This window comes from Carassius gibelio, chromosome B4 (genome assembly GCF_023724105.1).
Source record: "Carassius gibelio isolate Cgi1373 ecotype wild population from Czech Republic chromosome B4, carGib1.2-hapl.c, whole genome shotgun sequence".
Classification (NCBI taxonomy): domain Eukaryota; kingdom Metazoa; phylum Chordata; class Actinopteri; order Cypriniformes; family Cyprinidae; genus Carassius; species Carassius gibelio.
The window spans coordinates 19,400,448-19,416,773 of record NC_068399.1 but is presented as its reverse complement, the minus strand read 5'-3'; the positions used below and the strand labels follow the sequence as shown (position 1 = coordinate 19,416,773).

Genomic DNA, 16,326 nt, shown 5'->3' with positions numbered 1-16,326 from the left:
ACCCTCAGGTCACCCCTCCCATGTACGATTTGCTGAATGAACGTTATGTGGTTAACTCAGTAGTCATATCGGTTCAAGTTCAACAGGTTCGTGTTACTGGCACCGACCCTATAGGATGAGGTCAGCAGATATTATCCACCTGCTCTCGTAATGTTTGCAAAGGACTTGCATGAAATACGAGTCTTAAATCTGAGTGACGCTTATTTCAGGATCAGAGTTTTACTAACGTTGCTCAAGAATTCACGGGATGAATCCTACTGTGGTAACCTGTTCATGCCAGCAACCATTTAAAATACTGCAATGGTATTTATTGAAATTTTAACAGTTTAAAAGACCAGTTTACATGAAGACAAAAAAAGGAGGGGGGGGGGGGGGAAATGTCAAGTTTGGTCTCCAGTGGAAATGTTTTCAGTATGGCATCAGAGAGGGCACCCTATATATTCCAGTGTTCAAAAGGTCCTCCAATTCTGAGCAGCCAATTAGCAAGATGACATTTGGGGAAGGAAAAAATAGGTTCCTTTTTCAGTTAATGTATGTTTTGAGCCCAGGTGGGGTGTGAGTTTTGACTCTGCAGAAGTCTGTGGAGTTCTTTGAACTGCTCCACTGTTTGGTCTTTTAGGTCAGGGTTGGAGATCTGCAAACGAATGCTGTCTGTCGACCACGAAAGCTCGCCTGAAAACATCTCTGTAAGGATTCTTGCAACAACAGGAACAACCTTGATAAAGAAAAAAAAATGGCAGGCTTTAGTAAATTAAGCAGATGCTGATGATTTTTAAACTAAGTTTATTTTGTTAAAGCAAACTATGCTAGGTTTGAAAATCATTACATGTTGAAATGTTGTTTCTGGATGCTTATTTGCTAAAATTCAACATCTGTTCATCTAGTTAATAGTTGTGAACGCAAGGCTGCATGTTCCTGCTAACACAATTTAGCAATATAGTAAAGAATACTAATAAGAATTGCCCTGATATACATTATGTAATAACAGCCGAGTTCTCCCACCTAGTTATTGCAGATAAATTGTGAATAGAATGCTGCTAACACCACATGGTTTGCTATGTATAAAATATAGCTCTGGTTCTGGATGCTGATTGGTTAAAATGCACTATATAGTAACAATAGTCACTAAACACCTGTTTGCAGAGTAATTTATCCTATATTTTACCAGGAATAATCTCACTAAGATAAAAAAAATCTGTTTTACCAGGGAGTCCTGGCCAAAATGGCAGTACACTAAAATTATTTCAAGACAAACAATAGAGCATTGCGCTACCAAGCGCAAGGTTGGGGGTTAGATTCCCCGGGAACACATGATAGGTAAAAACGGATAGCCTGAATGCACTGTAAGTCGCTTTGGATAAAAGCGTCTGCTAAATGCATACATTTGTTTTATTTAAAAAAGTCCTGTCCGGCACTCAGAACTAATAAAATATAAAAATGCTAAGTAAAACAAGAACATGATTCTTTCAAATAAGACACCAAAAGGTTTCTAAAAATATTTAAAGATGGGAGCATGTCTAGCATCAAAATACTCTGCATTTCATTCCATAATCTAGGCGCATAACAAGAAAAGGCAGTTTTACCAAGCTCAGAGTATGACCTAGGCACAGCTGAAAGTAATTTAAAGGACGATCTAGTTCTATAACTACCAGAACAATAAGATAAGAGTCGACAGATATACTATATATCTATGAAACAGTGCTAACAACGCAATTTAGCATGGTTTTGTTAGTTCTGACAGATATTACATTATGAAACCGTTTCTGGTTACTGACGGGCTATAAAACACTATACAGTAATATATTTAACATCAATTTGCCTGGTTATAACTATGCATTGTCGCTAACAATGGAGTTTAGCAATATAGCATGATTTGCAAGATTGTTAAATTAAAAAAATAGTTCTGGTTGCTGATTGGCTAAAATGCACTATAAAGTAACCGCTATAATGGCAAACACCTGTGCACCTAATTATTGCTTGTGCATCGTTGCCAAAAACGCATTATGGTTTTGTTTGCTAGGTTTAAAGAATGCTACTACATAAACTGCTCAGGTTCTGGATGCTGAATTGCTCAAATACACTAATGACATATCTGACATGACACCAGTTCACCTGGTTTTTGTGAATATAACATTGTGAGTCATTGCTAACAACTTGATTTAGTGATGTAGCACAGCCTTGTATACCATAAACAACTAAACTGAGTCTTTGCACTCTGAAGTAAACAAATTAACATGGATTTCATTTCCAAACCTGGACAACGATGAGCTTTTTCTCCTTGGGCTTCCTGTCTGGCCAGTCTTCACCGAAGCAGAAGTAGATCTCAAAGGGAGGTGGAGTGGGCGTCTCTCCTTTCTGATACAAAATGAGACCTGAGAAGAAAAAAAAAAAATAGCCATTTTGTTAGACTGAATCTTTTACATAGCAAATCTACAAAATGATCCCAGCTGATCATATGCACATTTGACGTCTCCCGAGAAAATTCCGGAATGTGAGTTCGGAAGTGTTTTTTTTATATATATACACATAATAAAATGGATGTGTTGGGCAATTTAGTATTTTCTCTTTTTCACTTCCCTGAAAAGACCGTAAGCTTCTGTAGAATTAATGCAACAAAAAGAGCAAGTGGTGTTTAATTGGAGGTCTATGTATTTTAACGTTGTTGCGCTGACATAGAGAATAGATGTGAACATTTGATCACCTCATGAATCGGTTACATTTCCATCACGTTTTACAGCTGTTCTTCATTAACAGTACATAAAATGCATAAACGTGTAAATAAAATCATTCTTCCAAACTCAGAAACTTGACATTCAAAGAAATTCCAGGGCTTGCCAGTTCTGAATCTTAATCCAGTCTCATATGTGCTCAACTGTTTGTCAGCGCTCTAATGCAGTCACAATAAATTAGATTGTAATTATTGAAAGTCGAGACTGATTCTTCTTACACTGAAGGAAGTTGTTCAGACTGAAGACCCTGATCTTCATTTCTCTTTCCATTGGATTGGGCGGACCCTGCTCTGGTACACCTGGTCCAGACCAGAACACTTTACACTGGCACAGCCTGATGGCGTAGATATCTTGTCCCCTGATCTCCAAGATAAGCCCTCGGTCCATCACATCCAGCAGATGGTCAGTATAGAACCTCTGCTTCTCGTTCTGGATCTCAGCGGTTCCTGGAAACAGCACCTGCTGCAGTGTTACCGGACCAAACAGCTCTACTTGCTCTGGTGTGGGCGCCAGGTTACCGTAGTAAAGTCTACAACCCTGAGGGTTACTGACAGTCAGAGAACCAGCTGTCCGACCCCTGTACTGGAACTTGATATCCAGATCAGTCACTAGAGAAACAAGAACATTTTATTGTCACTTACTCCCCATTGTTTCTTGGTTCATTTCAAAAAGAGATGTTTAGTACAATCTCGATGCTTCTTTTTTCCATGCAATGAAAGTGAATGGTGATAAAGTGATATAAAATTACTTCAGTCATCATAAAAGTGGTTCTGTAGTTATACAGTAAGTTTGTGTGAAAAACAAATGTAAATTTATATTGATCACTGAAAATGTTCTCAACAGCTCTGAAATTTCACTCACCTTTTTGTATCTGGTGAATCAAGACATGTTGGGCTAGGTTTGACATCAGTTATGGCAATTATGTTAAATATCAATGGTTCTTGTAATGGAGCATGATGTGTCGAATTTGGAAAAGCACATATTCAAATAGCATAGCTCAAATTTAAATGTCAAATTCCACTCACAATTCTATTATATGATTTTTAAGACTTTAAAACTCAGAGCACAAGTATTTTGGACAAATCTTGTGATAATTTTATGAGGCTTTTTTTATAACTTCGAAGGTTTTTGGGAGTCACCATATACTTTCATTGTATGGAGCAGCATTAACATCCAGCCTAACGTTCTCCTGTTTTGGTGTATGGAATTGCAAAAGAAAGAATGATGACAGAAAGATTAACTTTTTTTTTTAAATAACAGATTACCAGTCTTACAACTGAAATTTTCATTATTTCATAACACAGTTAAGGTGTGCATTATATGTTTGTAGTGACTCTATACACACCTCTTGCAAAGTCATTTAACATCAGCATTACTCAAAGTGAATGGGTGGGACTAGGCAATTTAGCTACGTCTTCATCATAAACTGCAACTTTAATCCAGAAGAACAAGGCATTAGAGGCTTACAGGGTAACATGTGTGGACTGCTCAGCAACTCTGAGATGCAGGGATGAACCTGGTTCTCCGCTTGAGCTGGCACCTCTTGCATTGGGCTGTCCACTATGTCTGGAGGGCCTACAGAATGAGTGACTACATCTTGAAGACCAGGTGGTGGTATGGATCCAGTCCCCATTCCCAGACCATTCGGAAGTCCACCGCCATGAATGGGATAAGACGTCTGCTCAACTTTAACAGCACTGTGACTGGGAAATTCAGTCAAAGATCCAGTCGAAGGTCTGGTGCTGGGCTGGGAGAGGTGAGAGGTCATAGAAGCACCTCCACTGGGGTTATTATGGACAACTTCTCCTAAGAGGTTCATTGGAGGGTTATGGTGGGTGGGATTATAGCCATCAGCAATAGAAGAGGTGAACGGAATGTCAACTCTAGTAGGATATGCTGAGTAGCTGGAAGGGTCTGTCAACACCATGCAAAAAATCCTTACTGTATGTATAGATTATCAATAGTCATTTATTTTAAACAACATCCACTTTAAAATCTTACCAATGGAGAGTTTGACAAAGTTTTGCAGCTGCAATGCAAAAAAACAAATCCAATTACTATATGAAGACAATGGCAAAAATTGTGTTGATTTTACTATTGATTTATTTTAACTTGCAGTTATTCAAGCTATTATTCTACGCTCTATGCTCTTTAGAACTTACCTCCTCTTCATCATCGTCTCCAGCATCTGAAATCAACAAAAGAAGATAGGATTTATTGGCTTGTCCATCTTTCATTCCTTAGAGACTTCTATGGTTTCATTCCTGTGTTTATATCTTCTAATTAAACAAAGATCTCATGGTGGGAAATATTGAATAATCTGAGCTTAACCCAATTTAGATCTTAAGAGCAAACAGTGTTGTTTCAACAAGTATATTATGTTACTGGATTGCAGGCATGCGTTCCCGGTCCTTACCTCCATTGACTGACTGGTCGCACACCTCATAGATCTTATAAGGTTGAACGGGGGTGTCCTTAGTGCCATCGTAGTGGAGTCCGAACTCTCTGCTTTTGTTTAGGGCACAGCGGAGGTTGGCCTTCCATTTGGCTGGATCAGGCTCATCTACTCCTTCCTGGTACTTGCCTGTTTCCAGAGCCCAAGCCTGCAGAGCAAAAGGAGAAAACATGCTTGTATCTAAATATTTAGACGCATGACTTGTGCCTTTATTTTTTTTAACAGACAATGAGCCTTTGTTAGGTCACAGTCGACTTGAAGTATAATTAGAGGGCAATTAGACTATTCTAGTATTTGACTGGGAAAAAATGTAGCGTGGGATAAGTCGTCAATATTTTTTATGTGTTTTTCTGAAACTGAAAAACTACATTTTAAAGCATTCATATGCTAAATGTGAAGTCTGTCAGAATACACTTAGTCAAAAAACTAATTATGAATTCACAAACTCTTCTAAACTATTCTTGACTTCCCCTAAAATCTTGCCACAGTGAAGTCAAGTGGAATTGAAACTCCAGCCTTTTTAGATCTCCAAAGTTGGTTGCAAAACTACTAAAAAGATGATCCAAGTAACATTATTAGAACTTAATGGCTCAGTGTTCTACAAAACAGTAATTTGTTTTCCAATTATTTTCTGTTATTTGAATAATTAAATGCTGAAGAGTGAAATTACTCAGAGATTCAGTACTCTTCACCCGCCCAGCCCCACCACCAACACACACACAAGAATAAAATAAAATCCCCCAGTTCTAACTTTAGAACAGAAAGAGTACAGGAGTAAAAATAGATATAGGAGGCTTGGGTTGGTGTTGAATCTTAGATTCATGGGGAAATACTACTTCAATTTAAACAAAAAAGGTTACAAAAGCAGCATGGGTGATGGCAAAACCATATTATTCACCTTAAATATAGTGTTCTCCTCCTCCAGGGTAGGCATATGGCGGGTGGCATGTCTCCATGGGATCTGGAACAGTCTGCGCTCTTGATTGAGCCAGTGCAGTCCTGGGTATTTCCCGCTGTTAATCTGGCAGGGTGAGAAATGTTTACTTTACTGTAGCACTCACTACCATATGCCTATGCACATATTTTAAAAATGCTGTGTCATGATACATGATGTGGCATAATCAACAACATAAAACTATTTTTATGGTGCTTTTTGGTCATTTATAAAGCTTTTGTTTTTTTTGCCTTATCTTCAGAAATGCTCTTTAAAATTACAGTGTGCATAGTAAATCACAATTCACCTGTGCCAGCAGCCATGGCTTCAGACGGATCCTCCGTGGTTGACCACTCATGGTGCTGGAAAACGAGGGGTTCGGAGGAAGTGGTAATGGTAAACACTGTTCTTTTGGTCAGCTATCATGGTAATGGGGCAAAAAAAGACGAATATTTACATTGTTGACAATCAATGAGAAACTTAATCATAAGCTGAATCTTCAAAGTCTACCCCAAAGAAAAGTGTGGAGATGGATAAGCTGAAAAAAATCGGTAAAAGTATCACTCCACACAATTCTAGGTCAAAAGCAGCACAATGAATGACAAGATGTGAACCTTCAGGCCTCTGCCAAGTCCTTAAATCGCTGCTATCAAAGCAGGTGCGCGTGGGAAAATAGAAAGCATGTGGGTGTTCAGTTTAAAAAGCTCAGTAGCAGGGAGGTCATGTTACCTCTGTAAATAATCGACGACATGACTGAGCACTATGACAGACAGCCATGCGAAACACCACCTTTAGCGCCGTCTGCACTTTAAAGGCATTTTAAGTTGTTCTCATGACTGCTATGACTTCTGCAGAAATGAAAAAGAGGTTGTGAAACTTTCCAGCCAAATCCTTCTGATTCTGACATGAGTCCCGAGACTTTATTATGTGAATATTTTCAATGAGTTTTAAATGGCGTCTTGATATTGCACTCCCATAAAGGAAGTTCTAAATACTACTAAATTCATTATGAATTGACTAGAGGAAGAGTAATTTTGGTTTAGGATGGAGAAGTAGGTGGGGTACCCAAATAAAGATTGTGTTCTGTTCCCTGATTTAGTTCCTTTAACTCTCTGTTGCTGCACTTCTTCACTTTCTAAGCATATACATACGATATTGTTAATAAACAAGGGTTAGCATTGAATACAATTTAATTTTTGTTCCCCTATAAGAATCATTATGTCGAGTCATATAAATTATGTTTTTGAGAAACTTCAGGGAAACAGTGTATCTATTTTATTTATTCACTGATGCATTATTATGATTTACTCAGCATTTAAATTAACGTAAAAAGTCAAAAGAAAATGGATATAATTCTATTGTATAATGTCGGTAGTTTGTAATAATTTTTTATTTTTATTTTGACATTTCACACAATGTTTAATCACCCAATTTCTCTATAGATATTTTAATAAAAAAGATAAAATAAACTTCACTTAGTATTATTTTAATTTCTCTCCACTGACACGTCCTAAAATACTAATATATATATATATATATATATATATATATATATATATATATATATATATATATATATATATATATATATATATAATTTTATTACATTTTCTTCTATATTTCGTGTTTTTAGAATTTAGTGATGAGATCAAATGCCAAAAAATTTACTTAAAAAAAAAAAAAAAAAAAAAAATTATATATATATATATATATATATATATATATATATATATATATATATATATATATATATATATATATATATATAAATAATTATATAATTATATTTATATATAACATTGGATTAAAAAAATAAGCAAAAGAGGGCTGTATTGTTAGATATTGACAGACGTTTTGTTATTTCAAAATTAGTTACATGCAAACACACACAAAGGATACACATAAACATTGCCTTCTACTCAAGAAGCCACAATGTAGCGAAAAACGCCCATTTAATTCCCACCTGTCGGTATATAACGCGCCCAGAGCTTCCGAACGTTTATTTAATGCGACAAATCACTCAACATTTCATGCTCTTTAACTTTTACAAACGGTTTAAAGAACTTAAAATCACTCACCTGCACTGAAAAGTGTCGGCTCGGTTCAGCGTTCACCTGACGCATACATTCAGACAGATCAGGTGAGTTTAGATCTGCGTCTGTGTATGTTCTTTAGCTCCAACAGATCAAATGGTCGAGGACTGACTGATCGAGGCTCTCCAGCAACACTCTCGCAGATCCATGTTGTTTTTTACAGACATGAGACAACAGAAGACGTATTTGCAGAAGTTGAACAGGTACCACCCTTCCGGATGACAGGGGCTAGTGTAAACGGAAGTGGTGTGGCTTTCATTTTTCATACATGCACCATCTACACTGTCTGTGTTTTAGTGTTTAGCTTAATGCCGGTAATGTATTAATGCATGAAAATGTCAGTGCATTTTATTAAACAAAATAAATCGGGTAAAACCTTTTTTTATTGGTCAGATTGTACTGTTTTGATTGTGAAGTTTGGTGTATCATTTGTGAAAAAAAAATGAATTACTGAAAAGTAAATATTCAACAATTATAGCCTATAACAATTTGGAATAATACAGAAAGCAACTGCGCATTTAATAAGATTGTTTTATTTAGCATCCATAAGAGGTATTAAGACTTGTAGTACGTTTATTTATTCACTAGTTGGGTTCTGTCATTATTGGTATTTGTAGATGTACGTAGACTAGCATAGTAGTTAGTTTTTTGTTTTGTTATCAAGACTGAACAGTTTTGTTCTTATTCTTTTTGTATATAAATAATGATTATTGTTCATGCAATAATCATGATAGTAAAAAAAAATTTAGTTTACAGTTTATTTATTGAGTGTTTAAAATGAACAAAAAAGTGGAAAAGATATTAATAATGTCATTACACAATGCGGCCTCAATTCCGAAGTTGCGCAATGACGTCGTGCGTGACCTGCCGGAGGTTTCCAGGGCAACTTGAATTGTTTTAGGATTACGGCGTGCACGCGGAACTATTCAGTCGCTTTATTACATTGGATAAATCATTCTTTTGTAACGATCTTGCTTTTAATCTTCAAAAGACCGTTCACAACAGTAACAGTAGGTGAAAACGGTGTTTTTAAATCCTGCGCACTCTAATTTGAAAAAGTTTACTCAGTCTTGTTTTGTACTAAATCAGGTCACATTCACTAAATTGTTGTGATGTTGATTTGCACCAGGTTTAAACTCAAAAAGACTGCAACTGATAAGGATTTCATTTCATTTTTGCACCTTAAATGTTACTAAATGAATGCTGAAAAGTTTGTGGAGCCAAGAAGTTATTTTTTTATCTTTATTTGGCATGAGTAGGCTTTTAAAAGTTAAAAAACACAATGTTAAACTTCGCAGCTGATTTAATTAAATAGCTTAGTGTATTTCTGCAATGCAGTGCCTTCAACTTCAGTGTTTTGGGAATGAATTGGGAAAAACCAAGCACACGTTTGTGAGCACATTAAATGTAAGGACCTCCAAATGAGGCTCCACAGTCGAGAGGTTCACAGCTTTCTGAGACCTCTTTCACAACTCTGCCACATGGATGTCAGTTTTGACAGGGTGACAGGTCAGTACTTTCTTCACAAGCTAGATAATTCACCCTTGAAGTTTTGACATCAGTCTTACATTATTATAAATTCGTCCTCAGACAGGTCTAAAGAGGTGAAATCAGCGTTTTCAACTTATAAGAAGAATAAAAGTGCTCCAACCTCTTTGACACAGTTGTGCAAACAACTGGAGGAGAGAATCACCCAGAAATCACAGCATTACTCCATCAGCCATGAAGACAGACAGTCTCTGGTCAGTCTCAAATAGATGCTGTAAATAAACATTTCAAACATTGTCTGGTGCATTTTGAATTGTGCATTATCAGTATTGAAAACAGTCATGCTGCTTATTTATTTTTATCAAAACTGATTTTTCAGGATTCTTTGATGAATAGAAATTTATTTATTTTAACATTTCAATTTATATGTGTGTGTGTGTGTGTGTGTGTATAAAGCCAAATCAAACATGGTTAGTTGTACAGTAAATGTTTATGCAGTCAATAGTAAACTTAAAATGCTCTCAGAATTATGAATTATTAGTTGAATGAGTTTACACGATATATCCCTTTCCTTTTTGCTTTTGACATTCAGACTGCAGTGTTGACCTCTGAACTGAGTCTGATCTGGCAAGACCTGAAAACCCCATCTGTGGACACCACGCTGACCCAGGAAGAGAAAGTGCTGCTTACCTGCCAGACCTTCAGTGAGGTGCTGCACATCTGTGAGCAGCTGTTTCTGCAATCCTTGCACCTGCTGGAAACTCTGCGGAGGCGAGGTGTCTTCAGCGATCATATCAACCGCAGCAGGGTGGCAGCTCAGCTCGCTATTGACTGCACCAGTCTGTGAGTGTGACTCTTTTTACAGAGAACAATTTTGATCACACAGTGTGGTGACATATAGCATGACATTACTTATTCATAGCAGATTGTGACTGTTTCTGTTTACAGCTTGAACGTTCGCTCCATAAGATGCAGAATTGTCACAGGAATCAAGGATGCACGGAAGTGCATACAAAGTGCTGTTACACATAACAATGAAAGGTCCAGGACGGCCACATCATGGGAAAAAGCAGTGGAGGATGACCTCAAAGAGGTGCACTTGTGTGTGTGTGCAAACTGTAAGGAGAGACGTTAAGGTCATATTAATTCACTTCTGTGTCTACAGATTCAGGAGAGAATCGGAGAGCTGGATCTGCAATGTGTGTATGACCTCCTGCCCTGTAACATGGAGCCAATCACCTATAAGACAGACACACAATGTATGGCAAGATACATAGATACAAAAAGGGATAGTTTACCTAAAATTAAAAAATTCAGTCATTTCTGACCATACAATCAGTCTATGGGGTACAATGTTGTTTTGGAATCCATTGACATTCATTATACAGAAGACCAGTGATGGGTAGATTACTTAGAAATTGTAGTCCATTACTGAATTAAAAAAAATAAATAAATAAAAAATTGTAGTTAGGAACATAATCTGTTGCATTGCACATTTTAGGTAATATAATCAGACTACTTTTTGATTTCTTTAAGATTACTTTTGACTTAACTCATCAACATTCTTGTACGATATTGGTATAAATGTAGACACAAATAAAAAAATTATAATAAAAACATATATTAATATATATAAATACAAAGAATATAAAAAATGGCAAAGAATACCAAAAATGTATTCCATTCTTTATTTACCACATTCCTTTTCCTACATATTGCAGGAACTGCATTTCAAAATAAAGTCATTTAAAATAAAAAATAAAATAGGTGAAATATTAAATTTATGCTGTGTGGAATGTTGTGTATTAGGCAAACTTGTAATAAAAAAAAATCAATAAATAACTGCAGTCTGAGATAAGTGGTTTAAAATAGAATCGAATCTAATATAAATATTTAATTTTCAGCATACTCCAAATTATTTTTAGCCATTTACTACACAGTGCTGCTGTAAACGGTAGCAAGATTCTAATGATACCAAGGTGTCTTATTTCCACAGAAGAGGTCAGTAAAGACATGAAGGTTAGAATATAAAAAAATGATGCTGAATATTCATTCTTGGGTCAAGTCATAGTTTCCTTTAAAAGTGATATCATTCTGGAGGTGGCTTCAGGATACTGTCATTTTCTCATGTGACCAGGTTCTAAAGCCAATAAATCGATCATACTGAAACAAGAGCAGGATCAGAGTCCACCTCAAAACCGACTGGTCAGAATAAAGGTGACTCTTTAATCTATTCCATTGCACAAATTCCATACTGGCAGTTTTCAATCAGTTGCATATCAACCTTAACAATTTCTCCTTCCACCTTCTTAGGGATGCCATTCCATGCCTGACCTACAGAGGGAAACACTGCTGGAGGAGCTGGAGATAAGGCTACTCGATCCACCTTCATCTCCATTAGTCCTGTTGTCCACAGATCCTACCTCCAGCCTGGAGAAACGCATCAGTCCTGGGGAAGATCTGAAGAGGTTGGGTTGTTACAAAGTACCCTTACAACATACTAATCACTGTGTCTGTGTGTGAGAGTAATGGGAGCTGAAACTCAATTGTAGTGTATGTTTTAGATTATTACAGGAGAGAGATTATAAGGATGATGGTAATTGTGGGACGGATCTGTGCTCGCTTATAGAATCCCTAACCTGCTATAGTTCCAGCAGACTCCAAAGGCTCAAACAAAAACTACAGGTACTTACAGAATTAAACTCACTGCAGAAAAAATGATGTGCAAGATTTATGGCACCTGCAAATCAGACTTTAAAGAAGGACATTTCTTTCTAGAAAATGGAGGAAGAGGAGGAAACCAAGAAGCACAAAGTTCTTGTGAAGAAACCTCTGCACCCACAAGGAGATGTGGTCAGTGTGACGTTTTCTCCTCAGAACATCATGCGCACAGCAGCGGCCCAAGTGTCTGATCGGATTCTCCCAGAAACCATCAAACTCAGCCGATACCCACCAGTCTACAATGACCTCACGAAAGAGGTGATACTCTGATATCAGCAGTTATTCTTTTACTGTTTAAGCATTTATTTATGATTTCAGTGAGCTTTTATTTTTATATTTTCAGGGTTTTTTTTAAGTTTAAGTAGTTTTGTTGTTTTGTTTTGTCGTTTATATATATATATATATATATATATTTGCCATTTTCATTTTCATTTTCTTTTGGTTTTAGTTTTAATTTTAATTTTAGTTATTCAACTTTTTACTTTTAATTCGGTGAATTGCCAAGGCAACATTTCTAATCTGTACATTTTTAAGTTTTTCATTTAATAGTTTTATTTTATCTCAATTTATTTGTACAAGACTTAGATATATAGTTAAATTTCTTTATATATATATGTATGTTAACATTATATATAAAATAGACACTGAAATTTAATTTGGCTTATATTAATAATTGTAAAACTCTAGATTGATTCCGCATCGGTCACTCTGATGGATCAGATCTTGCTTGAAGAAAAAATGGATATCGGCAAAGTCTTTGAAGAGTTATCCAGAAGTATTTCAACAACATATTTCAACTTTGATGAGGTAAGTTGAATTAGGGCTTGGGGATTAGCGGTGGTGTTTTCAAATGTAGATATTTCATAGGTTTACCATCACAACATCCTTATATCATGAAGTTGAGAATATTAAACGCAGCTTTCATTCTTTTTTAAAGGACTCCAGGATTGAGCCTGCCCTGACAAATGTCACATTCTGCCCAAAAAGAGTGATTAATGACCAGCTAATGAACCCATCTCTCAGGAGGCCAAATCAATACAGCATATCCCACAGGTGCTTTCTTCTTTCTTATTATATGTGTATTTGTGGTTCTTTCACATCACAAGATGATCTAAAATGTTTTACTGATTTGCATGAATGCAGAGAGAGAGCAGAGAGGGCTGCGAACAGGAAGAGGCCTGTGAATACGACCGCTCGAGCGTACAGAGCCTGGTTTCAGTGGTGGAGGTGTCAACTATCAATGGATGATTATCTTAACTATATTTCTAATCAGGTTCGTTTATAAAAGGAGTGTGTGTTTATGGGTGATAAATGCTAAATATATTCAGGATTTGTCAACTTTAACAGTTGTGCTTGTGTTATTCGTGCCCTGGTTTTGAAGGACTCTGATTATCTGTCAGTGCTGTTTCACCTGTATGACAGTGAGGATGATGATGATGAAGAAGAGGCAGAGAGACACAAGCTGGCTCAGATGCAGAGAGATGAAAGGAGAAGGTCCGTTTTTTTTTTTTATCCTCCTACATTTATAATGAGAATGATGCATGATGACTTGCACTATTTTATTCTCTATAACTAATGTAAAATGTGGAACATCCATGACACATTTCAACTTCTTATACTGTGAAAGTCAACAAATGGCTAAACACCAACATGAAAAATGTATATTATTGTACAGAATTGTTATTTTATTCATATAAGGTTCAATTTTCCAGAAGGCAACAGGAAAGGATCAGTTCACTTAGGAGACAGAAACAAGAATTTGTTCCTGGATTCTGGAACATCAATACCATAGCGATGGGAGGACTGGGAAGGGAACCAGAAATGGATGGCATGTTATAGTTTTTTTTTAAATAGATAAATAAATACTGGTACATTTATAAACATTTGTTATTAAGTGTCCAAAACTGCATGAAAGAATGAATGCAGAAATATCTGTGTTTCAGAGAAAAATCCAGAAGAGGAAATACAAGAAGCAGTGAGCTCATGTTTCTTTCCTCATAATCTAACATAGCAGTTTTCCACTGATTACTCTGTCTATCATGTCATGTCACTGTTATTCTTAGTACAGGCTTCTGTTTAGCAGAAATAAGTCTGACGCACACAGTCTAACTAACATAGTCACTTTTTAGTATTATAGTCAGATAGATATGTAGACCGACAGAAATATTGACAGATGTACTGATTGATTGCTTGATTGACATTCTTCAGTCTGAAGTAGAGGAAGGTGAAGGTCCAGCTGCTGGACTTCTGAATGGAGAACAGATGCAGGTCAGGCTGGAGAGGGTCTGGAATGCCCTGTGTCTGCCAGAAGGACAGCGACTAGACATGGCCATCAAATACAGCTCTCATGAGTACAGGAACCGTCTGCAGGAGGTACAGATAATGATAATGAATTCTCCTGGCTTTCCATCCTTGTCGTCCAGGATTTATGCTGTCATATGGATGTGTCTGTGCCTTTAGGCAATTGCTGCATGGGAGCAGGCTGCTGGGTTGATCCAGAAGAGGGAGCTCTTGCTCTCAAGGTTGGAAGACTTTGAGCGGGAGGCATCTGACCCCAACAGATTTTTCCAGCGAGGTGCATCAGAGGAACTTGAAATATGCTGATTTAGAAAGATTTTTTCAAATGGATCAAATAAAATAATGACTCTAATACAGATTATTTTCAAATACACAGGTTATAATGGTTCATCCATCGCTAGAATGGAAGAGGCAAGTCAAAGGGAGAAGCTTAACTCTCAGATTTCAGTTGTAGACCAAGAACTGTCCAAGACTATGGGCCACATCACGACTTGTTTCAATGACAACATCAGCTATAAGGTGAGTGCATCAAAGCTTGGTTACGCACCATTGGTTATCTGCAGCTGTTTAACATTCTCGCTGCTGTTTGGGTTGTAACAGGGGCGGCCGTACAGAGAGAAGATGCGCTGGGACCGTACTGAGATGCTGTACTGGCTGCAGCAGGAGAGGAGGGTCCAGTCTCTGGAGATGTTTGTAGATGGACGGATGGCTCTGCCTGTAAAGCTTCCTCCTTTGAACCAAAGCAAGGAGCTTCACTTAGGCAACCATCAAACCCTCCAGGAACAGCCTCAAATTAATGCAACACTGTGAACTCTAAAAACTATACCATAGTAGTGCAAATAAAGCAAGATCTGTCAGTTTTGTAGACCTGTTTGATTTTGATTACTGGTTTAGTATATTCTTACTATTTTGCTGAAGAACTTTCAGACTTTGAAAAGGAGTTGGCTTTTAAAATTATGATTTAATTTATAAATCTATATCCTTGTTTTGGCAGCTTAGAAATAAAATCAGAAATTATATTGCTATGAAATGTGAGAAAAAATACATTTATTCTTTTATAAATCTGTTTTGTGTGAAAATTTGTATTTTTTTTTATATTACATGAATTGCATGCTGAAAAATAATAAAATAGAACTAATAATATCAATGTGAAGTAATCAAGTCTACAAATAATTGCGTATTAAATACATGTTGGGTTATTTAAGAATCACTGAGATATTAGTTTTAATTTACATTTTTAAATTTTAAATTTTAGTTTAAAGTTTTAGTAATTTTGTTGTGTGGTTTTATCATTTTTATTAGCTAAAATATGTATTTATTTTACATTTTATTCACTAAATGTTTATTTTATATTTTATATTATTTACGTACATATACAATTGTATATAGAGTAGAAACTACCAAAGAAAAATAATCATTTTAAATTAATTATTTTATTATTAACTTGTTTTATTATCTGTTAGTTCAATATTTTACAGATATATTAGACACAGGAAAAACACTATCCTTTCTTTTATCATGCAAAACATATTAGAAATAGTAACATTGTGTGCTTAACTTTCCCTTCACAACAGTATTACTGTACTCTGCTATTTAATATGCAACAAT

General features: G+C 36.2%; 2 protein-coding genes across 3 annotated transcripts; one reads left to right on the top strand and one right to left on the bottom strand.

The window, feature by feature from the left end:
• Nucleotides 1-286: 286 nt before the first annotated feature.
• irf5 (interferon regulatory factor 5) lies at nucleotides 287-8,446 on the bottom strand. The gene is made up of 10 exons (XM_052553876.1): nucleotides 8,197-8,446; nucleotides 6,426-6,537; nucleotides 6,083-6,205; nucleotides 5,146-5,332; nucleotides 4,892-4,917; nucleotides 4,731-4,758; nucleotides 4,197-4,643; nucleotides 2,948-3,337; nucleotides 2,254-2,372; nucleotides 287-715 (listed from the first exon to the last, which is right to left on the bottom strand). Exons 2-10 carry the CDS (start codon nucleotides 6,474-6,476, stop codon nucleotides 527-529), a joined length of 1,560 nt encoding a protein of 519 aa, XP_052409836.1. The 5' UTR covers nucleotides 6,477-6,537; nucleotides 8,197-8,446; the 3' UTR covers nucleotides 287-526.
• ccdc87 (coiled-coil domain containing 87) lies at nucleotides 8,424-15,583 on the top strand. Of its 2 annotated transcripts, none has more exons than XM_052553874.1 (20): nucleotides 8,424-9,221; nucleotides 9,550-9,720; nucleotides 9,802-9,953; nucleotides 10,292-10,542; nucleotides 10,648-10,792; nucleotides 10,865-10,958; nucleotides 11,837-11,916; nucleotides 12,013-12,167; nucleotides 12,264-12,384; nucleotides 12,478-12,678; nucleotides 13,108-13,227; nucleotides 13,358-13,473; nucleotides 13,564-13,693; nucleotides 13,802-13,914; nucleotides 14,133-14,248; nucleotides 14,364-14,395; nucleotides 14,629-14,793; nucleotides 14,881-14,995; nucleotides 15,095-15,237; nucleotides 15,319-15,583. In XM_052553874.1, the coding sequence occupies exons 2-20, from the start codon at nucleotides 9,633-9,635 to the stop codon at nucleotides 15,526-15,528; spliced, it is 2,547 nt and encodes an 848-aa protein (XP_052409834.1). In that variant the 5' UTR covers nucleotides 8,424-9,221; nucleotides 9,550-9,632; the 3' UTR covers nucleotides 15,529-15,583. The 2 variants fall into 2 exon arrangements, with proteins under 2 accessions (XP_052409834.1, XP_052409835.1); XM_052553875.1 differs by having other exon boundaries at nucleotides 8,424-9,225.
• Nucleotides 15,584-16,326: the final 743 nt, after the last annotated feature.

Excerpts from the sequence above, each read along its gene's own strand:
- irf5 (XM_052553876.1), bottom strand. The coding sequence starts at position 6,476 with ATGAGTGGTCAACCACGGAGGATCCGTCTGAAGCCATGGCTGCTGGCA. Across the intron at positions 5,333-6,082 it reads AGGAGAACACTATATTTAAG|GCTTGGGCTCTGGAAACAGG; the intron begins GTGAATAATATG and ends TTTGCTCTGCAG. Across the intron at positions 3,338-4,196 it reads CAGTCCACACATGTTACCCT|TGACTGATCTGGATATCAAG; the intron begins GTAAGCCTCTAA and ends TTGTTTCTCTAG.
- ccdc87 (XM_052553874.1), top strand. The coding sequence starts at position 9,633 with ATGAGGCTCCACAGTCGAGAGGTTCACAGCTTTCTGAGACCTCTTTCA. Across the intron at positions 13,474-13,563 it reads CAATACAGCATATCCCACAG|AGAGAGAGCAGAGAGGGCTG; the intron begins GTGCTTTCTTCT and ends GCATGAATGCAG. Across the intron at positions 14,794-14,880 it reads ACAGGAACCGTCTGCAGGAG|GCAATTGCTGCATGGGAGCA; the intron begins GTACAGATAATG and ends CTGTGCCTTTAG.